The sequence below is a fragment of the Aulonocara stuartgranti genome (genome assembly GCF_965226115.1).
Source record: "Aulonocara stuartgranti genome assembly, chromosome: 22".
Lineage (NCBI taxonomy): Eukaryota > Metazoa > Chordata > Actinopteri > Cichliformes > Cichlidae > Aulonocara > Aulonocara stuartgranti.
The window spans coordinates 23,862,846-23,888,757 of NC_138957.1; the positions used below are offsets into that span (position 1 = coordinate 23,862,846).

Here is a 25,912-nt window from a genome sequence, read left to right on the forward strand (position 1 = left end):
ATGTGTATATGATATAAATTGTGCCCTTTTAGGCAGGTTGTGTTTACAGATGAATTTTACTTAGTTGTTTGGGGGGGGCAAAAAAGTCTTTATTTTTTATTTATTTCTTTTGCAGTTCTTTGTTTGTACTTTAGTAATAGGTAATTATAATAACCTATATACTAAGCATCATATAACGACAGGAAGTCTGTTTAGCGTGTCCTTCTTGCATGGTTCTTACGGTAATCCAACACTCACAAGCGGAAATCAGCTCTGGCCCCGCCCTCACAGTGCAAAGCTAACTGAAAGCTAAATAGCATATCTTAGCGCATGATGCCCATGAAGAAAAAGACAAGGGTCAGCTCAGTTGCTGATATTTTATTTTTTCGAAGCATACTTTGAAGCTGTAGAGTGATTCGTCGTCGCATAGACTGTAAGCACTGACAGGCAGCATGGCAGAGTCATCGCCGTTATCTGGAGTCAATGTTGTTTTGGTTATGGCCTATGGAAGCTTGGTGAGTAAGTTACACTAAAAGCTCGATACCTGGTACACGGAGGTGTGTTTATGATAAGTTTTAACCTCAATCCTGTCACGCTTGGTTTTGTGTTCAGGTGTTTGTATTGCTGTTTATATTCGTCAAAAGGCAGATCATGCGTTTTGCAATGAGATCCCGCCGAGGGCCTCATGTACCTATTGGCCACAATGCACCAAAGGTGAGGCGTGGATCTTTACTGTTTTGTTATTATTATTATTATTAACTTTTTGTGCCTTAATATTAATAAATTCTTTATGAATTAATCTACAGGGTCTGAGGGAGGAGATTGAGTCCAGACTGTCCAAAGTTCATGAGATACGTTATGAACCTCTGCTTCTGTCAGAAGAAGACGACAGACTGAAGCGGGCATCACAGATAAGTCAGTCAGCTTTTTAAACTCATTTTGAGCAAATGTTGTCCTTTTTATTTAGTTATTTTTTTAAACGTAACAAATTGATATCTTATATTTCAAAGGTTGCTACAACTACCTGTACAGAATGAAAGCTCTGGATGCAATCCGTGACTCAGGTGAGAGTTACAATTTGTTCCTTAAATGTATTCATCGGCTCAGAGCCCCTTCCAGTTTAGTGGTGATCAACAGGTTGACAGATGAGGTCAGGCAGGAGTCTCTGATGATCTATGATGTTCACAGATGACATCGTGATCTGTAGTAAAAGGAGGGAGCAGGTGGAGAGGTAGAAGCAAGAGAGAATGCGGCTCAGGTTGAGCAGTTTGGAGACAAAGTTATAGAAGCAAAGCTGAGATATGTTGGACATGTGCAGAGGAGGGATAGTGGATATACTGGAAGGTATAGGTGCAGGAGGAACAAAGGAAGACCACAGAGAAGGTTCATGGATTCAAGGAGCACATTTTTAACATGCTGAGCTTGTTCACAGCTGTCCAAACCCACATCATCTTTTTCAAGTGTTTTACTTATATTGCTGTAGTTTTGAGTTATTGAATTATATAGGATTTTGGCTGTAGAGTTCAGGGCTACCCTTTTCATTCTTTTTTCAGTGGGTGACAGATCTGATCTGCAGGGAGGCCAGTTCAGCACCCTAACTCTTTTACTGCACCGGCATGCAAAAGGCGATTTAGCATAGATTCAACATGGTGTTGCTCCAAAACATGTTGTCCAGGAGAATTAATGAAGCCGTCTTACATATGCAAGCTGTGCTGTTGCAGTAATGTACCCCTATACCTGCACAGACATGGGTTTTGAACCTGGATAGCACCTTTCCTCTTTATCCCAGCGGAAGTGTCAGAATATCCAAAAGAAGACAGGATCATTTTATGCTTCAGCTGAGTCCAACTTAAAGCAGTTCAGGCCCATATTTGCACAGTAGAGTTTGAACTGGCTTTGTGGATGCAGCTTACCACTGAGTTGGCTGGTGGTGGTTTGCAGCCGTGTTCATGAGTTCTTGCTGTGCCACCTGACAGCCTGATTTCTCTGAGTCTGTTTATATTTCTGATTTTATATCAGTAGATGATATAATCGTTGTTGGGCATATTAAAGGTAAACATTTGCCAGTTAGCTGTAATATGTCCACTCAGTGGTTTTATGCATTTCTCAGCTTTCTCTGTAATTTTGGCCAAACAGTGGTGGCACAAAAGTTTCAAGCTTGAGTGAAATATAGAGTTTTAGTGATTCACAAGTCTTTTTGTTGTGGTTTCAGTTGAATTTTCTACTGTGTCTCAGCTTTTTTTTTTTTTATTATTGTAAAATAATTTTTAATTCTGTTCTTGTTTTGTTTTTGTTCCATTTAAAGCATTAAAACGTCTTTCCTGACCTTCAACTTGTCTTCCTTCCTCTCTCTGCCACAGGAATTCCTTTGCAGGAGATAAGTGGGAGCCCCAGCGCATTTACAGGACGCAGCTTCAGGAGCTGGCTAGTTGAGCTGCGCAACTCCCACTCTCTGATAAAGAGCAGCCGCAGTGCACTTATTGACCGTTTGCTTGAAGGCTACGACAGCGCTCGTCATGGGACTGGGGTGCATAAATGTTTTTACTGTATTTTACTGTATCCCAACAGAACTTTATTAGAATGTTTCAGGTTCCAGAATTCAGAAAGAATGGGAAATCTAATGCTACCGTAAAGTGTTAATTCTAAATATAATCTTAATTTAGATTTTGCAGTTATTGCTTTCAAACTATTTAGGACCATTTAAGACGTCTTCTTCATCTGCCACATCCACCACTGCTCTCTCTTCTCCCTCTAATCTCCATCTCATCCTCCTCCTCCTCAACTCAAGCCTTGTCTCCTGTTTGATTACGTGTTCACATCACATGAAAGTTTATTTGCTAAGCATCTGAGTCCAACAACCTTAAAGTCACTTCAAACAAAGTTTCAGTAACATGGCCTAATTGCATGCACTTATTGAATCAGCAACTCTTATTGACAGAAAAGTTCTGGAAATCCTCGTGATGACAGTGATCCTGCTTCTTTGACTCATCGAGGCTTTTTACAAAGTTTTACAGCCTCCTTCAGAGTAAAAAGTTGTGGTTGCTCATCACCTGACGTTATGAAGTAAACTGTGATCTGACACTCACTAGAAGGACAGAGGGGCACAGAGGGTTCATAAAAGACAAGAATATAACGAGTTAAATTCTTTCATCTGCTGATGTGGATTTAAATATTTGTTTCAGGTGTTTGGGGAACCTGAGTTTCTTGAATATCAGCAAGCTCTAAACGAACTGGCTGACGTGTAAGTGTCACCGTACTGGTCCAGACTTGAAACCAGTCTTATTTCTGTTGCAGCAAGTGATGCGGTCTGCATTGTCCGTTTATGCAGTACATTTGAAATCATCTGTTTTATCACCCTCAGCGTGAAGGCGTATTCCAGCACCACCAGCCTCGACCAGCATCACCAGTCCGCAGCCAAGGACCTGACAGGCTCTCCTGTCCGCAGCACTCCCTCCACCATCCAGATCACCTACCTGCCTTCAACCGGCCAGCGCAGCAAGAGGCCCAAACACTTTCTGGAGCTCAAAAGTTTCAAAGACAACTACAACACACTGGAGAGCACGCTGTGATGCAGTCATAGGATGGTTGTATGGTGTGCGGTCAGTCTACGGGGAAATAAAAAGCTGTAGCAGACTGACTGGTTGGCTTTAAAAATGAGCTTTAAAACATCAAACTTAAAATAAGCTCAGAATGGACAGCGAGAGACATCTTATCCTCTATATTTTTGATCTAGAAAATGATGCAGTTGTTAAAGTCTTGCTGTCACAGGAGGTTTTTTTTCCTTTTCTGTATGTGTGTGTTTGCTGTTTAATGTGTGCAGAGGAAAACAATTGTTTCATTTCATTTTTGTAAAAGCAGCAAGTCAACTGAATTTATTATTTTTTTCTTGTAAATACAAATGTTTGATTAATGTACAAATGTAAGATATTTATGCTAACTTATTAAATTCATACGTGTGACGTGTATTTATATGAAGATAAAAGGTTTTTTGTGGTTTTGAGGGAACTTTCCCATCCTCTTTTTTTATAATTATTGTCCCTGTATTTCCACTAGGTGGCGGTGTGAGGTCATAGAGGAAGGATATAGTAACCCATGATTTAAAAAAAAAAGCGCTGTAAATCAACTGAGTCAAATAAACCATTTCTTTTATTAAATTTAAATAAAACTGGACAAAGTTTACAGAAAAGTGACGCAGACTGAACTTAAGGGTATCTACACTCTTCACAGTATAAAGTAACTTTCTAAAAATATGCATCCTGGAGTGCAACAAGGTATTTGACAGGAAGAAGCAGCAAAGTCAATGCGAACAATGCATAATTATGTTAATAGTCAAGCAAAAATAAGCGTAATTAAATATAACCTTTTAGCACAAAACATGTTTGGCCTGTACAATAAGCACGTTGAGGCAGTTAGTCTGTCACTGCGCAGCTAAAACAAGGTCAAACTTAAATCAAAATAGTATGACGATTGACCCAATCTCTCAGCTAAGCGTGAAACAAATTTTGTTGCTGACATCATAACCGCACGCCTGCTATTGGCAACGTGGTGCAAAGCACTGAGGAATTTGACCCTGAACCCCGAGAGTGACTGTGATCATGAAAACACTAAAATCACTGTGATTATTCGTGCATTCGACCCTAGACTAGCATCAGCGTTTAACTGACACGCCTTATAGTTTGACCTGTTGAAACAGCTTATTCAGATTCTGCATGGATCCCTGTTTGTTTTGAGGAAACCAAAAGAAGGTACAAAGAACAGCCCTAGAAGCAACAACGAGGTATCGACAGAATGTGCGTGAGGTCTGCTAAAACAGCCTTTATAAAAATACAATTAAAAGAAAATCACTGCAGAGCTGCATTTTACATATATGGTTAAATATATAAATATGTACACAGTATTTAACTCCTTTGGTTGTCTCTCCAATCATGATTTGATCTCAATGACTTTGATGAATGGGAGGGCTTTGCTGCTCTGAGTTGTCGGTGTCAGCGGTTTGCTGCACAGAGGTGGGGGAGAAAAAGAAATGTTAAGAGATTATTTTAGACATCTGACTGTAGGATGACTAATAGAAAGGACTGTAAGTTAGGAAGTGATGGCTCACCTGTAAACAACCTCTGGTTTGTTCTCAGTAGATGAGGGTGGAAGATCCTGGCCTGCCAGGTAGTACTCCATGTGGTCATGCATTTCTTTGTTCTGTAAACAGGAACGGGATTAACGACGTTAAACGGCGCATTCTTTCGGCTTGACACAGGCACAGCTTTACTTCAAACAACAAAGCCATTTTATATTTTCCTACTGTTGGCAAAGCCCATAAAAAGACAAAAACCTGACATCGATAGTCTGTTTATGGTTCTGTGACCAACACCTAATTTATTCTGATGAACTTGTAAATCTATAATTGCAAAAAATATAATTTCATTGAAATAACAGGCCAACGAATTTTTCTAACATGCCTGGGCACAGCCAGGAGCAAAAAGTGCATTTTTTTGAGCACCACCTTCTTTTATGTGTGCCATGTTTAAGGAACAACACAGGGGATAATAGACTCTTTTTATCATGAGATTTAAAAAGCTCATTTAAGAAAGCTACAGCTGTTTTTGATCATCTTTTGAGCAAAGAAAGGCTTTAAAAACAAAAGAAAACAGAGATAAATTCAGTGATTCAGCCTGTTTGCATTTTTTTTTAGAAAGTTCCTCACCTCTGCTTCCAGGAAAGCCACCTTCTCCTCCAGATCCCTGATGGCTCGATCTCTCTCCTGGAGAACCGTGCGGGAGTTCTGGAGCTGCGTTATAGATGCAACAAACAAACAATAAGAGACCGTATGAATAACACAAGATGCTTGTCTGCTTGAAGCAGATGCATCATCACTTATTTATCACCAGCGGTTCTGCTTCACCACATGCTTCCGCTTGGCTTCATCCCCCCAAATCAATTCTACTTCATGTGGCCGCCTCCTCAGAAATCACATTTTCTCATTAGTGGCTTCCTGTGTGTGTGTGTGTGTGTTTATGGGCAGCTTGCAAGTCTGTGTGTGTCTGTGTACACTATGCACCACCAGGCAACATCCTTATGTGCATAAATACCTGTTCGATCATGTGGCGGACCTTCCTCTGCTGACTCATTAACATGTCGTCAAGATGATGAATCTTTTCCTTCAGGACAGCCACCTCCTTCTCAAGCTCTGCACACCTGAAAGCAGATACATGAGAAAGCTTATATACAGTCAAGCACGTGAGTAAAAGATGTATTTCTCTTTTACTGCAGGACATAAAAGTGGCTTTCCCTTAAATAACGCAACATCAATCAGATAAGATTTTATAAGATGCTCTCTGGGCAGAGCCTTTCCTCATTATTGGTTTATTAGAAACTTCTTCTTTTATGAGTCTGCGTGCAGTCTTACCTTTGCTCCTTCTCTCCTGCTTCCTCTCCGCCTGCTTTAAGCTGCAGCAGCTCCGCCTCTCCTGCAGCCATCTTGTCTTTGAGGATGCCGTTCTCGATCTCCATGTTTCCCAGCAGCTTCTGCAGCTCCTCCACCTGTTGACCTCTCTCTGCAGACTGCTCCTCGGCCTTCTGCAGCCGCTCTGTCTGCTCAGCCAGCTGTGCCTGATACTCGTTTGATTCGGCCTGAGAGGAAAATCAAAGTGTGAGAACTTCCTTCTGGTGTGCTATAATATAAAGTTTGACCTGAGTCTGGTTTTCATTGATTTGATAAGGCCGATTCACTGCCACAGTTAGTATCCCTAAGATAGCTGAATTAACAAATTGTAACTCCACGTATTTTTTTCACTCATGTTGCCACCTGAGTAGAAAATGCGGCTTAGTTGGAATCCCCCCAGTTTCATTTTATTTGCACCTTTTTATTGCTTTTTGTTACATGAGATGTTCAAAGTGTTGAACTAGTTGAGGCAAAACAGTGCCTGCTCAGAAATTATGCATCTATTCTGAAGCTTGTCCCAGTCACTGGGTGAGAGGCGGCGTATACCTCGGGACAGGTATCCAATCTGTCTCCTTAGGGCTTCTTAGAAATGCTAAATTAATGATTCTAAGCTTTATTAATTTCTCCTGGCAGCATTAAAGAGAACCTGTTATGCATACAAAAATATTCTTGGACTCTACTAGAGTAGTTTTACGTGTTCTTGATCACAAACATGAGGTTAAACAGCAGATCTGTGTGCCCTGGATGACCATATTAAGGATATCCTCCCTCTATGATCCCACACAGAGCTACGAGTACAAAAATGCTGAAACTGAGCATTTAATGCAGTCTAAAGCCTGAGCTGCTGGCTCACAGGTATTGCTTGTACATACTTGACCTCACCACTTGAAACTTTCATTGTAACAAAGTACATTTGATATAAAAAATCAGGATAATTGATCCCCTTTAGCTTGATAAGTGACTGTATGTTTTGTTTTTAAATGTATTGTTCTCGGCTATTTCTGTCTAAACTGAATTCAGTCAAAAAAATTAATGATTTAGATAACTTCCTAGTAAATAATGTCTCATATCCTCCTGTTGCGTAATTTTGTTTCGCTGGAGTCACTAACAGTAAAGAATTGCATATGTAAAGTAAAGTGTTTGTCTTCGGGCGGTGCCCCTACATGTCCTGACAGATGAATGTACTGCAGAGCAAAGATCCAAACAGTGGAGGATCACAAGATGAGGGATGAAATCCAAAGATAACACTGACAGATAACAAGGACGATTAAAGGAGCAAGAGAGCATCAGAGGGGTGAGTCATAGCTGCAGTGGACAGGAAGCTGTGTCACGTTACTCATCTCCTGATACAGACCTGCAGTATGTCGATCTCCTCCTGATGCTGCTTCTCCATCTCCTTCAGCTGAGCATACAGGCGTTTGGTCACCTCTCTGAGCCTCGCACTCTCCTCCTGATTATCCCCAACCTGAGAGTGCACACACACACAAAGAAAGTGCTCAATTAGATTTAATCTCACAAGCCTCTTGAACCAGAGGGCTCAACATGGGCTAACAAACTGATAAAAGAGGCTGCTGATAGGCCATTTGCTTTGTGTTTACAAGGCTGCATGGTCTAGCCTGAGGTAACAAAATCATTTAGACAAGGAGCTGTTAAACTCTACTCAGATAATCTTTTAACTCAAGGCTCCTATTTGGGAAGACAGAATGGTTTCCTCTACCGGAGACACAACACATCTAATGCACTGTGATACAATCTGAAACCACTTAAAGGGAAGTGTAAATTGATCCTACCTTACCTATATACGATACATAGAAGATACTGGGTTTGACTAGCATGCACACACACAAACACACACAAGCTTTCTTGCAGCGCCAACACTGCTTGCTTGGTAGATGGTGTTGAATTACAGCAGTTGTTATGATCCGCCAAGTCGAGAATAATGCATGGGAAAGACAATATCTTGTGTGTGTGTGGTAAGCTTTGTTATGAGCTGATGAAAGCCTGGGTAGCATTTTCTCTACAAAAGCAGGCAGTTGTCTGGTTTGAATCAATGAGGAACTGCTGCAGGGACAGGCATTTTTTTCCATCACGACTGTCATTTGAATAAAACTTTGAATGCATTCAAATGAACTGCAGCTGAAAGTGACTTCTTCCATTTCCCCATTTCATTCATCTCAGACTGATGAATAATCAAATGATAAAGGCTACACACGGGAGCGCCTCAGAAGAGGTCAGATAATTCTGCAAACTACGGCGAGCTTACGTAAGCATCAGTGTGGACGCCGTTGGCATTGATGACACCTGGTTGGCTGGTGGGTGCTTTGACTCTGAAGCCATTGGCTGGACGCTGAATAGGAAAAAGGAGCAAATGGGAGGAGGAATTAGTGCGGAAAAAGCTGCACATAAAATGGAACAGTTCAGGTCTACACAATTAATATTGTGATACGCTGTGTTTGTGTTTAAACCAAGAAGCAGGAGCACTAAGGTGTTACATAATTTGGGTATTCCATATGTCTGCTTTAAAGGCCATGCAGGTCTCGTAAGCCTCTTAGGTTAAGAGAAGGTGACCCACACGCACAGTTCAACACTCACAAAGACCAAGCAGCAACCTATGAAGCTCTAAAAGCTGCAGGTCCTGGAGTGACTGCACTCAAAGGTCACTTTCTATAGTCCCATGTTAAAAACATTACATTAAATTAAATTGCACTAAATACACCTATCAACTAATTACCCACGTTCAAATGCAGTTACAAGTTTATGCTCAATAATAACATCTTCTTTATCTGATATGCATTTGGTATTAAACTGAAGGATACAGGCAGATATTTCTGTCTTTGCAACTTAAAGAAATTGCATTCACATCGAAACCCTGCCAAATAACATCTAAACTAGGCAAGTAATTTTCCAGTTGTAACTCTTGCTTAAATATTCTATCATTTATATGGAGGCTATTGTTAACCACTAACTCTGCTCAGTCATTTGCATTTTACTTAGATGCTGCCACCTATTTTAAGGGCAAAGCTCATCTAAAAAAGCTTTTTATTTTATTTTATAAATGTCATGTAGATCTTGTAAAATTGGTAGATATTTACTGTAGATCTTTACTGTTTGGTCAGAGGAGGAAATTAGCCTTATATGCAGCACATATATATACATAACTTGTAATATACTTAACCTTTTGATCCTTTTAAGGCATTAAAATCACTATTCTTCCAAATTGCCGGACCAAAGATAATCTGTTGAACTGTTTCTGAGGCAGAGGGTGTGTACCTGGTTGTTGTTGCCATTCTGCCTGGCTGCCATCTGCTGTCTCAGAGTCTTCAGACAATACCTCACCTAAATACAAAAACACATCAGGCATTAAAAAGATGTGTACTATGCAGAACCACAGGTATACCCTTGACACAGCTGAACGCTGTGCTTAAAGAAACACACTCTGCTTTCCACCAATAGCTTTTCAGCTTTGACTTGTCCACACACTGACCTCCTGAATCTGGGACACCTCGTCCGTAAGCATCTTGACGCTTTCTTCCGGTGGGTTTTTTCCAAGGTAAAACTGGATGACACAGTGACCGCAGCATGTTAGATAATATGACTGTAGTTCAGTTAAAACTGAAGTGTTGAGTTGCTCAAACTTTATCAATAAACATGAGCAAGCAAAACAAGCTCACATACTTTGATGACTTCAACTTCTATGTGAGGTCTGACTTCAACTTCGTCTTCCTGCCCTTCAGGTTTTTGCGGCGGCGCAAATTCTATGGTGCTCTCCTACATTCAGTATAAAAAAACAAAAACAAACACAAACCCTCATATGTATATATCAAACTTCCCATTCTGCATTCCTCTCTTTCTCTCAGTTAACAAATAGTTTTAAAACTGCTTTGAAGTTGTACCTTACTGTTGTGCTGTTGTGAGGTGTTGCCTGTCTGGTCTCGACGTTGTAAGCTGAGTCTAAGCTGCCTGCAACGGTCCTGAAATGAAAGATGAGATAAGATGTGCTAAATGAAGCATCGGGAAATGAAGCAGGGCTCAAAATGAAAGTCTCAACTGAAAGACGGGGGAGGGGGGGGGGGGGGGGGGTGCATAAAACTTCCCCTTTATTGAGGTTTCTCCTTGGATGCCACACAGCTAAACTGTGAAGCCTAGCAACCGCCAATGAGGAAACATTTCCACTCTGCCCTCGTGGCCAAGTCTGGTGATTATGATCAAACACTGGAGAAAATGAAACCAAGGCTGACCAGTCAGGGACAAAAATATCACAACTCAAAACATCCGTGACTGCTTAGTCACTCCAGAGTCAACGTGTCGCCTTGGCAACGGAAACAGAAAATACGGAGATTATTTGTCATGCAGGCTTTTATAAACTAAAGTTTATATAATACACACACACACACACACACACTGGAAATTCCAGAAAGATTCAGATGGTTTGACTAACATAACTCATGGCCAACGTAATTCACTGTAACTGTCCATCTCTTCTATTGTATTCTAGTCTGTCCCACTCATTTTTATAGTATCTGTTCTGTTTGGTTTGTTTTGATCAGTGCATCATGCCTTATGTTTGATCCGAGAGATGTGACCTCTTCTCTTGAATCTACTGCAGTGCATTGCATTCTATTTTGTAGATATTGTTATATATGTGTATACTATTCTATTCTATTCTATTCTATTATTTTGATATATCGCCTACTTATATTTCAGTTCAGTTCTAGTTAATTCTGCTCTCTGAATGAGGCAGTAGGAATCCCAGTAAATGTGCCCTTGTGTGGATCATCTCCTTAAACTGTCCTTGCCAGTTATTGCTGCAATAGTGTTGCATCTTGTTGTCCTAATAAGGCAGACACTCCCGCCAGTGAGAGTACTCTTTCACTGGAAGTACGTGTCATTGTGTGCTGATCATGACTCTTTAATCTACGCTCACATGCTAATCAGCGTGACTTGCTGTAGTAATTCGTTTTTGAGGGGTACTTTTCATTTTTTTCTCCCACAAACATAGACACAAATACATTTAACTCACCCGAGAAAGTCAGCTAAACCCACCTGTGATTTTAGTCAAACCACATAACAAACAAATGCTTAATATTGTAAAAACACGCACTTGTCCTTGGGAACACCCATTTAGTAGGATGAAGGTGTATTTGTGTTGCTTTAGTCCAAGTATGCAAAGAAAACAAACGGTTTAGTCCTTTTGACAAACAAAATCCCCTGAAAGTGAAGGATAACACTCTAATTGCTGGTGAGCTACGTAACAGTTCATTTTTATCTTATCTCCAAATCCACTATGTCTGGAGTGTATAGCTCATGTATAGTTTGTCCCCACCCTACAGTATATGAGCATATGGAGTGCTTAATATGCTAAGACATTGTGTAGGCCGAGCTCCTGTGAAAACACTGTGTGCTTTGTGGTTCTGCTGTGCACGCTGTCATCAGTGGCCTTAATTAAATTCCGTGTGGGCGTGACCACAGAGGGCAACAGGTAGCTGCAAAAATGGCGCACAGCTTAAGAGCCTGAGGCAAAAATAAAGCTCTTGCACTGTAACTGTCTTCTTCGTTTAGTTTAAAAACTTGAACTTGTAATCCTGTAGTAAATACCCAAAACTATTACTATTATGACAAAAGGCTAGAATATGCTGAGTTAGTTCAAACACTCCTAATAGCATGAGTTTGAGGTATGCTGATTTGTTTACTTGTATTGCGTACACCAGATGTTTACAGCTGCTGTTCACTGGTTTACTGATCCCCACATAAATATGTTTCTCCAGTTCCAGCCTCCTGTTTTCCATCACAAAGGTATTTTAGCTATTTCACAAGCATTTGAGATGCTTGTGTTTCACAAAATGCAAAGAGAGCAAAGAACCAGATGTTTCTCCCTCTCTGGTTCTGCAAAAGAATGCCATAAAACTCCACCTGAATCATATTTTACATTTACACGCTATTTGTTCTATAATATTCTCACTATTAATACCACCCTGTTTCATCAGTGGCACCCAGCATGCTTTTGAAATAATTTAGTAATGTTTCTCACACATTGTTCCTACTTACACACCTTTAATTTGCTTGCAGTGAAAATGACACCTGAGAGGCACTGACACGTACTCTACATACCACAGTCTGTCGTCAGCTTTAAGAAAGCATTACTTGTGAGCACATGGACACACATACTCGAGATATAAGGGACACAGTGTAATCCTAAACAAGCTCGGGGTTTAAACTTGAAAGGCACTTTTAGTCAAGAAAACCAGATGGAAAGTAGAACACATCCTAGAATAAGATATTTTGCTCTTTTTTCTTACAGATTTTGTTTCACATACAATAACTGGCAAATTCATTAGTCAGCCATGCCTTCTTTCCTGTGAAATCCCGTTTAACCGTGTCAGGCTTCCAGTAATTCTGTGGCAAGGCAGTTGGGGGTACGCCCACTGACTGCTGGTGGTTTGTTGATTAGTGGCTGCTCATCACGATGGTCACTGGGATAAAATGAAACTGTGTGACTGAGTGGAAACAGATTTCGGATTCTGGAGTGTTTCGGTGCATGCATGAACATGCCACGTTAAACAACGCATCAAATGTGGGGAACACATTTGGCTACTGACGTAAGCGACCAGTTCTCTGTTTGCAATTCAAACAAATGGCTTAGCTTGAATGGCAGCTCTCAGAGCGCGATTGTGCCACCTGAAAACCATCAGCACAGAGGCGGTGAGAGGTAAGCCAAGTCTGAAACTTTGATCTGAGGGAGGGACACCTCAAGGGCTTTGCTCTCAACAGAGACGCAGGCAGGATCATGGGACAGGCGCACCCTGGGCGGAGCTGGCAGTGTTATGTTTTAAAAGTATCACCTATAGAAATATCTGCCTTAGACAGAATGCTAGGAAACCAGATGTCACTCTCTTTATGGCGAACAAAGAGCCAGAAAGAAAATAAAGAAAACTCAGCTGCAAAGTTTCTTTTCAGGAATCACCCCAACACTTAAAAAGTCCCAAAGCCTTGTTGCAAGTTGTTGCTTGTAAAAACTTCTGTCTGCACCTGCCAGTAAGTGTGCACTTTGCTAACATCACAGCTTAGCCGAGTGGAGACACCATCATTGTTATAAAGCCTGCCACTAGCACAAGGGTCTTAGATGGTCTTTTCTGCAGAATGATACACTTGCCAGGGTAGTTTGTGAATTTAAATCTAAATGTCCCATTAAATTTTGTTATATTTAAAAGATTTGTACAGCTATCTCCTAAACTGGATGACTTGCATAGACTTGCATTTACAGATTGTTCGATATAGTTCCACATCATCAGAGCTACACAGCTCCACTATCTACATGTATCTGCTCTTTGGGCATGAGCTAACTCACGTTTTTAATGAACATAATTTAAAAAAAAAAACCTTTCATCTGCTCTGTGCGTTTACAGTGCAGATAATAATCTGCTTCCACTCTTGAGACAAAGAGGCAGACACTTGGGAGAGCAGCTTCTCCAGGCTTGTCTGTGCAGCTCAGGGCTTCTGTAAAAGCCTGACCTCATATAACTTCAAAGCCTTAAGAACCCAGAGCGTGCAAAGTCAAGTAGCCTTTTTTGCACAAAGAAATATTATCTTTACAAATATAACTGTTTCATAAGGTGGGAAAGCTCATGAAAATAGTTTAACTGATCATATCAGAGCCACTGAGGGACGTGCTTTTCTATGGGAGTTGATTGATTTTCCTTTAAAGGCATGGAACAAAGCACCATTAAATAACTGTTTTGTGCAACATGAAGTAGAACTAGCAGTCTGCAAGTAATCAGCCAAAAGCTCATGCTTCAGACTGTGCTAAATGTTTTGTTTCAGGCAGTTTTTGGGTTTTTTTTGCTCTTGGCACTGTGTGATGTCACAGTTCTGGCTATGAGAACAGCACTCTTAACCACGTGGCATTCGAACTTTTCGATTTGGTGTGTGAGAGCACAACAGCATTAACAATTACTAACAATTTAGTTACTAGTTAAACAAATTATTACGAATCTCAGTGCTGTGACACTAATAAAGACGTGAAACATTAAATGCAAAAATGCAAACAAAGTGCTGAGATAAAGGTTCTGGTAAAAAGACAAACTGTAGCTTAACTGTGTAACTGAGCAGCAGCAGAGAGCCCAAAGGGAGAGTCTGTTTTCTGTCTCTAATGTCCTGCATTCAGCATAAAAAACAATGGAAGTGGAATACTGAGAGGTGCCAAAGCTACTGTATGCATTTCTAGTTCTTTCTACCTCCTTTAGTGGAGGGTGTAACTTCAGTGATTCATATAAAAGGATGAAAACAGCTCATATTGTGGAGATATGGAGTTTACTACTATATAAGAAAAGAAGTAATTTGACTGGAGGAAAGAAAAAAAGAATTTTATTTAATGGAGATCATTTTTTTAACAATGATCAAAATAGTTAATTATTCCTAAACCTGTAAAACTGTTAACTGAGCAGATTAAGATTGGCTTATCTCAGACCAGAACACAAAAGCATGAGGGGGACTTGGACAGTGTAAGCGGAGCGGAGCAGAATTAGGTAGTCATTATCTCTGAAGCTGAGATGATCAAAGACTCAACAACACTGCAGATCACATCATCATTATTGGAACAGACTCACAGGAGACATGAAAACAGCTGTTTATAAATCTGTCCAGCCTGACTCATGAGTACTGATTAGTAGGTGGCATCACAGCTTCCCCTATACGAGTCTGGGCTACCAGAGCATCCCTCTATCGCCGGTGACCTTACACAATCAATAGAGGAGCGTCCCACCAAGGGGGCAACTAACTCCTCCATGACTGCCGTTCACTGATCTGGAGATGATGTCATAGTGAAAGGATAGAGCAACACCGAATAAAGGATCAGCCACTCAGAGATCATTGAAGCAAGCTAAAAACATTGGAAAGGGAAAACCAGGCCGAGCAGTAACTCACAGCAAGACCCCCCGAGTTCACAGCCATGTGTGAAACCTACCCATCTCCACTACCAGTCAAAACAGACGTGTTTTATTACTAAGCAACAGGCTAAACACCTTATGAATGAAGACGTAATTATCTGCTTAAAACAAGTTTTTGTTATCCGCAAATCCTGCTCCACCAGATCGCGCACGCCATACACATTATAGGTATTAATATAGACTCGTCTCATGAATAATCCCCAAAGAATATTGAGCTAATACAATGAAAGCTGAATCATTTTTTTCATGACACAAGAAAACAACTGACAAATAGGAGGTGTCACTTTTACAATTACTTTTATGTAACAAGTTAAATACCGCTGCTAGCACGCAGGAGGTGAGAAGAAACTTAACAGAATCAGGTCAATTCAGATTGAATAATAAAAGTTTGGTGGTTGCTTTTCGGAGAAATCGTGCTGATCAAACAGACGGCAATGTTCATTTAAAGAATTTCCTTGCAGAGATCATGTATCGACTGGTCTACTGGGAAGACAAAGCTAAATGAATCATCTGCCAACCACCGCTCTATACTTCACCATGCAAAAGCAAAATATTACAACCACAAGAACCATCACAGACTTTACCCTCATAATAATCACCATGATAATAATCACCATGCCACTTTATCTCACAAAGAATCACACTTACATCTACCTGGGCTGAGAAAGTTGTCTAGGACTTTTCCCGGGGATGATCAGGCAGCTGCGATCCAGACTGTCTCTATCTGTGTGACTAAGTACATGGGAAGCCACGGCTGTCTTGCCTTACATGGCTGGGCGAGGCTGCATCAGCTGCCCAACCCTTTCCCCCCCCCCTCCAGATTATTCTCCCGTCAGAGCTACAGCGAGAGCGCCAGTTCAAGGAGGCATGCAGTTCAGAGCTTCCCTGCAGGACTGTGATGTTAAATACAGCATGGAAAAAACTGGAGGGAGCATTTCCACTGATTAGATTATAGGGGAGACCGGGGATAGTTGTAACATTTTTGACATTTCTGTCTGTAACTTGGAGCTCTTTTAAGGTAGTGGATTCAAAATGTAATGCAAAGTATTTACATGTCTCTGCTATTAAATAGTGCAGCTATTTTCTCTGCAACACAATTACCCATTGCATGGTATGGTCTCAAACACAAAGAGTGAAATGTTACAATTAACCCCATAGTCTGGGTTAGTTGTAACATATCCTGGGGTGAAATGTAACACAATGAAATAAGGGTACTGACAAAATATTAATATGTAATCTTTGTTTATTCAACACATGAATGCACTTAGAGCCATTAATGTAGCTGTGTGTGTGTGTGTGACAGAATGCAGAAATCTAGCTTTTGAACATATCCCAACCCCCCAAAAAAGACAAGTTATGGAATTTTCTGCAACTGAATATTTCATTAATTTTGGTTGGTCTTCCTTGAGTTTGGCCTCATTGGCTCAGTGGGCATTATAACCTACAACTCTTGCACCAATTTTGAACATAACAATGAACCTGAAAAAATGTAGTTGTTCACCAGCATCGCAATTCCATTACTTTTTATCATGGCTTACCTTGGTGTGGTTTGCAAAGTGCTTCAGAAAGATGAGGAAATCTGTTTCTTGCACCCATCCTGATTTATTTCCACTACCAGTACTTCCTACTGGTCCATCTCTGACACAGTGGTCTGCATAATGTATGTGTGGGAACACAAACAGTGGAGGAATTGTGTTGCCAATGGCATTAACCGCATATACAAAAGCGACCAGTGAATCTCTCTCTGCTGATGTCGTTGCCCCAACTTGTTTAATATAAGTTAAAGTAATAGTGTGGTAAGTTGTAACATCTGCATTATTGTTACAACTAACCCAGACTGTTGCTGTTACAACTGACCCAGACTCCTATAGCCATGAACTAGCTAACATTACAGCCAATGGCTAAAACATTAGCACTAAAGACCTACACAGAATATATCCCCATAGACATACAAATAACATAATTTAAGTTTGATGACTTTAACTGCAAAGCAGATAATGCTATTAGAAATTGAAATGAAGTAGAAAAACTTACTTTTTGGCATACAAATTACTTTTTTTGGTGTTAAATTGTCTGTTTTTGACAAAATGTGCTGATTTTTCACATGTGATAGCAGAACTGAGTTGGGCATGCACAGGATGAGTCACATCATTTGAAACTTAGCCCTGATTGGAGAAATTGGAAGTGTTACAACTGACCCACATTACAACTATCCCCGGTCTCCCCTACAGAACTGTGGACTAAAAACTTTGTTGGCGTTGAATTTAAACAAATATTACAATGATCAGCTCGAGTCTAAACATAAGAACCTACTGAGCTTTTGTTTTAACATCTTTTGTTGATGAATGTGACAAAGGAAAGCAGTTGTGATTACAATTTTACATACACTCATCATGGGTATGAATGTCACGCTAATTTTGGGCATTTAATGATTTCTTTGATCTGTTAGTATCTTAATGTACGCATGAGGAATGACCTCATTTATCTGCCACATAGTGACAGTGGTAGTTTGCAGCACACTGAGGAATGTGTTAAGAGTTACATAACAGAGATTAATGAAGTATCTTTATATAACGAGTTACTGGCACGGTGCGTGTGTGCAGAGCAAACAAAACCATGCAAACAAAAGTCAAATGCTGCACCGACCAAATATGTTCATGTTAGTGCATGTTTATCCAGCTATCTTTGACTTAGTACGCACATCTCCTAAATGATATTAATCCTGATATTCTGTTACATAACGTGTTTCGTGGCCATTTGAAGCTTATAATGAAGCCACAGTTCAACTTACAATCAACTAATCATTTGTTTTGTCAAATGAGGAGACAGCAGACCATCTAAGAAGGACTCTTAAACATGCTTATTTTATGGTTTCTTTGTTATTTTTTGTTAGTAAACTAATGATCTAAATCTTCTGGTTTCCTGTTGGACAGTACAAAATCATCAATTGACATATTTAGTCTTTGGAAAGTTGTGCAGGACCATTTTCACAATTTTAAACAATATGGGGTTTCTACTTTTATAGAGTATCAACAAAGCATTTTTACTCATGTTTAACATAGGGAAAAGTCATATATACACGTGCTCTGATTTAGTGATATATGTACAAACATATGTAAAATCCCCATATTCTTTCACTAACTTCTAAGTGCTGCTTTAACCTCGGTTCACTGTCTTCCAGCTGTCATTGTCATTCAGTTGTTTTTGTTGATGTGTAAGTAGTGCCAACATAACCTTTAGACGTGTTTGCAATACAAACAAAAGACTTGCATGCGATCTCTCCCACGTCGCTCTCCAAGTATATCGTGGAGCTAAGAAAACCACATTGGAATCCAGCTAAGGTATTTTAATAACAACCTTACCTAGAATGCGCTTGTTGTTCACATCATGTTCACACACATGACACAAGAGACCCTAAAATTACCCTTAAATTACCGTTACCATTACTTAATACAAAATAAACCTCTAAATGTATTTAAATGGGTTATTTGAGGTCATGTTTAAGGTGAAAAAACCCATGTTTTCTCTGCCTGATATATACAATATACAGTACACAATATACAATATACCCAAAGGCTCTTATCCTGGGGTGTCAAACTCCAGGTCTTGAGGGCCGGTGTCCTGCAGGTTTTAGATCTCAACCTGGGTCAGCACGCCTTAATCAAATTATTAGTTCATTACCAGGCCTCTGGAGAACTTCAAGACATGTTGAGGAGGTCATTTAGCCTTTTAAAGCAGCTGTGTTGGATCAAGGACACATCTAAAACCTGCAGGACACCAGCCCTCGAGGCCTGGAGTTCGACACCTGTGGGTCTCAGGCTCTCTGAATAAGAAAACTGGGAAGATTTTTGAGACAAAAAACTAACATTGCACTTTTACTTCTAGCTATAAAACTACAATAAACCGCCTTAAATTGTTTCTGATGGCACTAAACCTATTCTAAAAAGTCATAGCTGTAACTCTTTCACATTAGGTGGCCTTAAAATACATTTTTATGATGTAAAATAATCTAATATCGGCTATATTGGTGGATTTTCTTTTTGAAAAGTCGGGGGGAAAAGAACAGTCAATTCAAGGTGCTTTATGTTGAAAAGTAAAGATTTTGTATTCTGGGGAAAAACTCAGTAACCCCATATGAAGATGCACTTTGTGACTGCGGGAAGAAAAAGTCTCTTTTTACAGGAAGAAATCTCCAACAGAGGCAGCAATCTGACACAGCCGGTTTGGGAATGAGGTAGGGAAGAGAAGATAAAAGAATAGAGAACATAAGGAGGCAGGACAAAACACAGACAGGAACAATGTTCTTTGGACAGATTAAACCAAAATTAAGATGTCTGGCCCTAATGCAAAGCACTACATCTGGAGAAAACTAAGCACAGCATATCAGCACAAACACATCGTATTATTTGACAGGCATGGTTGTGAAGAGGCAATTCAGAAAATGAAATAATTTGGTTGCTTTTATTTACTTTTTCAGCAATTTATTTCACCGGTTACTTAACTGAATGTGAAAACACTGCTGTCTTCTCAGCTGCATGCATCTGCTGAGACTATAGTCAAGAACGATCTCAGAACAGTCCACACAAACAAGATCCCCTCCAAACCACAAACAGTTCTCATATGAATTTGTTGCACCAGATCTATCAGTAGAGGGAGAAAAGCTTGAACAGCCTGAGTGCATTTGTTGGGAAAGATTTCTGCTTCCTGCCAAGAGTCTTTATAAACAAATTATCTGTTCATTCGCGCTGCCACCATGTACCACATGTGGCATCACAACAGGACTCGACACGTATAAAATCATTGATTTAAAGCACTAAATTAATTTAACCGAGATCTTGACAGCATCACGCAATGTTTAATGTTTTACTTGGCAGATTCACAATAAATAGTTGTCATTTTATATCTACAAGGAAGCATCTCAAGAAAACAATGCGCAAGACAGTTGGAAGAAAAAAAACTGATTGATTGCCAGTGATCATATTTCTACTTAACTACCAAACCAACAAGTACTGGCACATTCTTAATGAGCGCTGTGACGCTCAGAGTTCCCTGTAAATTTGACTTTCTTGAATGTCCGGTCACCTGCTTTGTCATCCTTCTACAATGGCTCGAAAGATTACAGTTACTGTATCTGTAATAAAAAACAAAAACAAAATAATTGTTCACTGGTGTTTAATGAGTTGATAGCGTTTACATTTCCCTTGTGTGAACACATCAGTTCATTCTTAAAAAGTTTATTGTATATGGTCACGGTTAAGGTTCATGTGTAGCACTTCCCTTCTCTACTTGATCACTCTAAGCATTCCCAAAAGCACTTCTTTATACATGTAAGTGCTTTCTATGTAAACATCATACACACACATTCACACGCAACTCAGTTTGAGAAAGACTGGAGACTGGAGCAGCCAAGGATCGAACCAGCTTCTGATTGGAAGAGGATCCGTTCCACTTCCTGAGCCCATGAGAGCAATATTGGTGTATCTACAATGGTAGTGCTTATTTTTCTGTGCAGGCGAAGTTATTAATAAAACTAAAGTCAAGCAACAAGAAGCACTGCAATACAGTGGCTGGACTTGCTTGAGATTTTTTTATTCTTTGAAATCACAGAACATTTGGAATTACTTTAAATGCTTTTATTGCTTAGATTTTGATTTCTTATACACCAGGAATATTGCTATATGTGACATGAGAAGTATACTACCTTTAGAAGTTGTTGATGCAGGTGCAGCATCACAGTTTTGGTTTGGATTGCCATATGTGCTATTAAATTCTGCTTTAAAATATATATGTGCTGCAGTTAGCATTATTTATAGTTTATTTATAGTAGTCAAATTTCTTTCTGCAGCTTCTATAGGATACAGCAGCAAGTTTTTAGTCCAAAGGTGGGTAATTAATTTCCTTAAGAAGCTTATAAAGAGATGAAATGAATATTGGTTAATTTCACCAGTTAAATAGTTTCTCATGCAGCTCCTTGGGGAAATTAATTGCCCACCCGTGATCTACACTATTGTCGTGTCCCTTGATTGAAGTGACTTCAGCATTGGTGGTCAGCCCACATCTTTTGCCATTATTCCACTTTTTAAGTAAACAACAAGAAAGGTAAACACTGCATCATATATTGAGTACCTCAGCACAGGTGAGTTATTTATTTATTTAAAATAAGAGTCATTAGTTAAATAGTCGTAGCTTATAATTAACAGTGTTGGCGGTCTAAGGTGAGTAGAAGCGTTTACTCAAATTTTTATTAAGTATTACTATAAATGTTCACGATCATGTCCCCACACTGTTAGAGAAATATAGACATCAGTCCAAGGATCCTAAGTCTCATCTTAAGTGATGTTGTTAGATTTGCCATCTTTATAAAAACAGTCTGCGTTGTGTTCAGCAAAGGAAACGTGATGCAAATATGGTGAACGAGGATGAGGAAGGATAGATTTTTGCTTTAACGTCACATTATTTTACATAGTTCATGTGAGGTTGTTATTATTATTCTTATTTGCGGGTAAAAGTTTCGCTTTCATATGAAAAACTGCTCTTAAAAATTGGGAAGTCTAATGGGAACTATGTCATTGTGGACCAAAATGTGCCCAGTATGAAATCCGGGTGAGTGCAACGCTAAACTTAGTAGTTAGTGCTTTTAAACCAGTGTCACGCAGCATCACTCACTTTAGTTTCGTCGTCCTCTTCTCCCTTTTCCACCGCCCGCGTCACGCCGCCGCTCATCTTCTCGTCGGGAAGTGTCGACAACACATAAAAATAAGTGAAAAATCAGAGCTGTCCAAAGTTACTGGACACGGTTTCTTTGACTACTGTGTTTTTACAGACTCTGCTCTTCGCGAGTAACTGTTAAATACGACACACGCCCGTGGAGAGGTGGAGAGACCTGGACCCCGCTGCGCTTCTGCCTCCCTCTGCCGTCTGTCTGACTGTCCAGGTGCTAAAGTAAAGCAGACCTGCCTACCTTATGCAAGTGGAATGCACTGAACCACGGTGTAGCCCATATTTACAATTGCTGACATATTTTCCAACATGACCATTTTTATTTTGGGCTTAAAGCTGTCTGTATACTTACTCATATTTCAGTGTTTTTCCTAGACACGGGATATTCTTCTTCTTCCCATAATAATAATAGTGGATATGATGACGAGTATCTTAACGCTACTCGACCTATATGCTATTTAACACATTTCTCTTTCAAGGCACATTAGCAATCATTAAGGTTTCTTGTCTTATAATGGATTATTTATGAATGAATACAATGTTGTCACTAATGCTGAATGAATGAATATAAATGAATGGCTATGTCTTATTTGCCACAATGTAAAAATCATTATTTGCCCTTATAAACATGAAGAAATAAATATGAGTAAAATGCATCTGAATTTTTCCGTTTTAATATTGTGTAAACAATTTTCGCGATTTTCATTTAGTTAGTTTAGTTAGTCTCTTTTATATTGAAACAATTGGATTGCATGTATAAATAAAGGTTAAATAAAATAAAAAACTGAAAATATGTAAATATATAAAATAAAAGTTTTATTTACTCATATAATTAAGCAATAAAGAGCACATGCTTGGTACAAACTGACTGTATGCCAATTAATTACATGTAATTTGACCGGATTCCGTTGAATTGAACGTTTTACGTTCTTGTGTAACAAAATTATATGGAAAATTCAAGTGCATGGTGATGGCTTCTTTGCTTTCGAGCACATTTTATTTAAATATTGTCTAACCTCTGAGAAGTTGATGCCACCTCCATCGGACAGGTATTTGGTGGCACTTCTCCTGGACCATGGCATTTTGTGTCCAGCCCCCTGTCTGATCTTCTTCCAGAAGGAGCCCATACGCCGTCTCTCTTCATCTGTCTTGTCAAAAATGTTTCTCTTGCACTTCCCTGTGATATGTCCCAGTAACACAACAGTGCTGAAAGTGCAGGATCTGCTTCTTCTACACCACAGCTAATTCTGTGCTAGACCTGCAAAGAGGATATAGTCCTGTTTAATAACCATCCTGCCCTGCAAGGAGCCACCTCTCTTGAGGCCTACACTGTAAACAGGTTGAGTAACAGCAAATATATCCCGCTGTAATTGGATTTGCAGGAAAACTGCTGTAACTGCATTTTATGTTAATTTGCTTTAATTATGTTTTACTCAATCTCTTTTGCATTTAGTAACAAAGGCTTTGAAACTTTTATTTTGACGCCAGGACTGAAACATCAGCCCAGATAAGTTTTCTACTTAGCATCTAGAATATGAGAGCCCTGGATCAAACAGAACATGTAACAATTCACTAACACTCTAACTTAGGTGATCATAAATTCATATAAAACATCCCGCCATATGACCTCTTACCTAAAGCTATCAGAGGCTCTATTTTCCTGTTGTCACTTGCACCCAGGAAGGTGTGGGATTAAGGGAAATGACTTTACCTTATAGACAAACTAAACTAGAGATTAATCCCACATTATTATTTTCCTACAATGTCCTTCCGCTCCAGTTGCTGTTTTGCATCCTGGCTTCAGACACCACTGTTACATTATTTGTCATTCACGCTTGTTTGCTCCACGACACCTGCATAAAAGTAACCACTTTGTCCACATGACCGAAATACAATGAAGGCCGTTGTAAATATAGAACGGCGGCTTTGTGAGAGGAGCGCCTGGAGGTCAACAAACTTCTGATGAAAATTCCAAAGGTAGCTTCTTTGGAAAGGTTCAACCCACGACAAACACGCACTGGCTTCCATGCATAAATGGTTTTTGTTATTCTTTGCTACCTTTGTACACTGTGCACTATAAAGTGTGTAGGTTATTTTAAAGCCTCTTTTTCTCCCACACTGAAAAGCTTGACAATAATGGAAGTTGTGGTCATGTCACACATGAGTGATCTCACTGTAAAATAACTCTGGTTAGGACTTTAGACAGGGGTGAGTAATATATGCTCAGCTCTTGCGTTGAGCTCACATGTATATTTGGACTGCTTTGTGTTTTACATGTTCTCACTGGTACTATAAATTCCTTTGATGTTATGTACTTAGATGAGGAGAAGCGCTCCATATAATTACAACTAGCGCTTGTAAACGATGCCTCTTACTTTCTCGCAGCTCGCTGATCTATTTTCATGCCACTCCTATTTTAAATGCAGAAAATTATATGATGTGCAGTTGCGTAATTTATTTACACTTAAGCGTTCAGACAAAGGCTCTATCATTAAGTGTATCCAGTCAGCTTCACTGGTTCTAATTTGAGGATAGTACATTAACAAAACAAAAAAAAAAAAGGAAAAACTAAGCCTGCCTTTCTTCACTAAGGAGAAAGACACAGACGTTTAAAGAAGTGGAGTCCCTGGAACAGCTTGATGTCTTTGGTAATTACAGTAAACCACCTTAGGATTACAGGCTGAGTCTCTAGGAAGAAAACTTAGCCAGAGCTAAAAGAAAGACTCAGCTGAGCTATTCAGAGAAGAGAGAGAATATCATATAATATCTTCAGGGGAAGACACTGATACTTGACATTTGATAGTGGATTATGATCTCATCTTCATAGCACTTATTCTGCAGAGTCATTTATGATTTTAAATAAGTTTGATTTGGAAAATAATTAGTTTCTTCTTGTGAAATAATCACCCCCTCAAGTTTAAACAAGAATGTGAATGTTCTCTCAAACTCCCTGACTTCTACACTCACCGGCCACCTCATTAGGTACACCTGTTCAACTGTTCAACTTTTGTTTAACACAAATATCCAATTAGCCAACCACACGGCAGCAACTCAGTGCATTTAGACACGTAGATATGGCTAAGACGACCCGCTGAAGTTCAAAGCTAGCATCAGAATGAGGAAGAAAGGTGATTTAAATGACTTGGCATGATTGTTGGTGCCAGCTGGGCTCGCTGGCTCACCTCAGTATCTTAGAACTTGCTGATCTACTGGGATTTTCACACACAACCATTTCTGGAGTTTTCACTGAATGTTCAGAAAAAGAGAAAACACTGAGTGAGCTGGAGTTATTTCTCTGGGTGAAAATGTCTTTGATGCCAGAGGTCATGGGAGAATGGCCAGGCTGCTTCAACCTGATATGAAGGCAAGAGTAACACAAATACCACTTGTTACAACTAAGGTATGCAGAAGAGCATTTCTGAAGAGCGGATGGTCTACAGCAGCAGAAGACCACACCGGGTGCCCCTCCTGTTAGCGAAGAACAGGAAACTGAGACTACACTTAACACAGGCCCACCAAAGCATTTGCTGGTCTTGATTTCGGCTGCAAGACGATGGTAGTCATTGTGTAATAATGAGGAAACAGGAGAACTGTTTGGAATGAATCTACATATGTATGTTCGTTTTACTTAAATCAGAAAACACTTGAGTATTACCGCGGGAGCTCATTCTGCTGGATTTCATCCGTAACCCATGCGTAGCATAAGAACGCGGAAGGTCACCTTTCGCGTTCCTCAGGAACTCCTCCGGATTTGACAAATCGTCAGTGTATTATGCCTCGGGAGTGAGAACAGGCTGAGGTGTCCTGTACAAGCCAGTTCATCCGCTTTTATTCT

The 25,912-nt window shown here is 39.8% G+C and overlaps 2 protein-coding genes across 5 annotated transcripts; one reads left to right on the top strand and one right to left on the bottom strand.

Annotated features, from left to right (window-relative positions):
* Window positions 1–233: 233 nt before the first annotated feature.
* LOC309698498 (protein C1orf43 homolog) lies at window positions 234–3,961 on the top strand. Its single transcript, XM_082520979.1, has 7 exons — window positions 234–494; window positions 592–693; window positions 786–894; window positions 990–1,043; window positions 2,340–2,506; window positions 3,162–3,220; window positions 3,341–3,961. Exons 1-7 carry the CDS (start codon window positions 432–434, stop codon window positions 3,546–3,548), a joined length of 762 nt encoding a protein of 253 aa, XP_082377105.1. The 5' UTR covers window positions 234–431; the 3' UTR covers window positions 3,549–3,961.
* Window positions 3,962–4,107: 146 nt separating this feature from the next.
* tuft1b (tuftelin 1b) lies at window positions 4,108–23,372 on the bottom strand. 4 transcript variants are annotated; one of them, XM_082520975.1, is made up of 13 exons: window positions 23,094–23,372; window positions 22,024–22,080; window positions 10,309–10,386; window positions 10,091–10,183; window positions 9,900–9,971; window positions 9,686–9,751; window positions 8,679–8,762; window positions 7,770–7,880; window positions 6,380–6,603; window positions 6,063–6,168; window positions 5,678–5,761; window positions 5,081–5,172; window positions 4,108–4,975 (listed from the first exon to the last, which is right to left on the bottom strand). In XM_082520975.1, exons 1-13 carry the CDS (start codon window positions 23,202–23,204, stop codon window positions 4,903–4,905), a joined length of 1,251 nt encoding a protein of 416 aa, XP_082377101.1. In that variant the 5' UTR covers window positions 23,205–23,372; the 3' UTR covers window positions 4,108–4,902. The 4 variants fall into 4 exon arrangements, with proteins under 4 accessions (XP_082377101.1, XP_082377104.1, XP_082377102.1 ...); XM_082520978.1 differs by lacking the exon at window positions 23,094–23,372 and having other exon boundaries at window positions 10,314–10,386; window positions 22,024–22,063; XM_082520976.1 differs by lacking the exons at window positions 22,024–22,080; window positions 23,094–23,372 and adding an exon at window positions 16,006–16,136 and having other exon boundaries at window positions 10,314–10,386.
* Window positions 23,373–25,912: the final 2,540 nt, after the last annotated feature.

Coding starts and splice junctions, on each gene's coding strand:
- LOC309698498 (XM_082520979.1), top strand. CDS start 432: ATGGCAGAGTCATCGCCGTTATCTGGAGTCAATGTTGTTTTGGTTATG. Junction 495..591: donor TTATGGCCTATGGAAGCTTG/GTGAGTAAGTTA, acceptor TTTTGTGTTCAG/GTGTTTGTATTGCTGTTTAT. Junction 895..989: donor GAAGCGGGCATCACAGATAA/GTCAGTCAGCTT, acceptor TATATTTCAAAG/GTTGCTACAACTACCTGTAC.
- tuft1b (XM_082520975.1), bottom strand. CDS start 23,204: ATGGGCTCCTTCTGGAAGAAGATCAGACAGGGGGCTGGACACAAAATG. Junction 9,972..10,090: donor TAGAAGTTGAAGTCATCAAA/GTATGTGAGCTT, acceptor TGTGTCATCCAG/TTTTACCTTGGAAAAAACCC. Junction 5,173..5,677: donor TGGCTTTCCTGGAAGCAGAG/GTGAGGAACTTT, acceptor TCCTGTTTACAG/AACAAAGAAATGCATGACCA.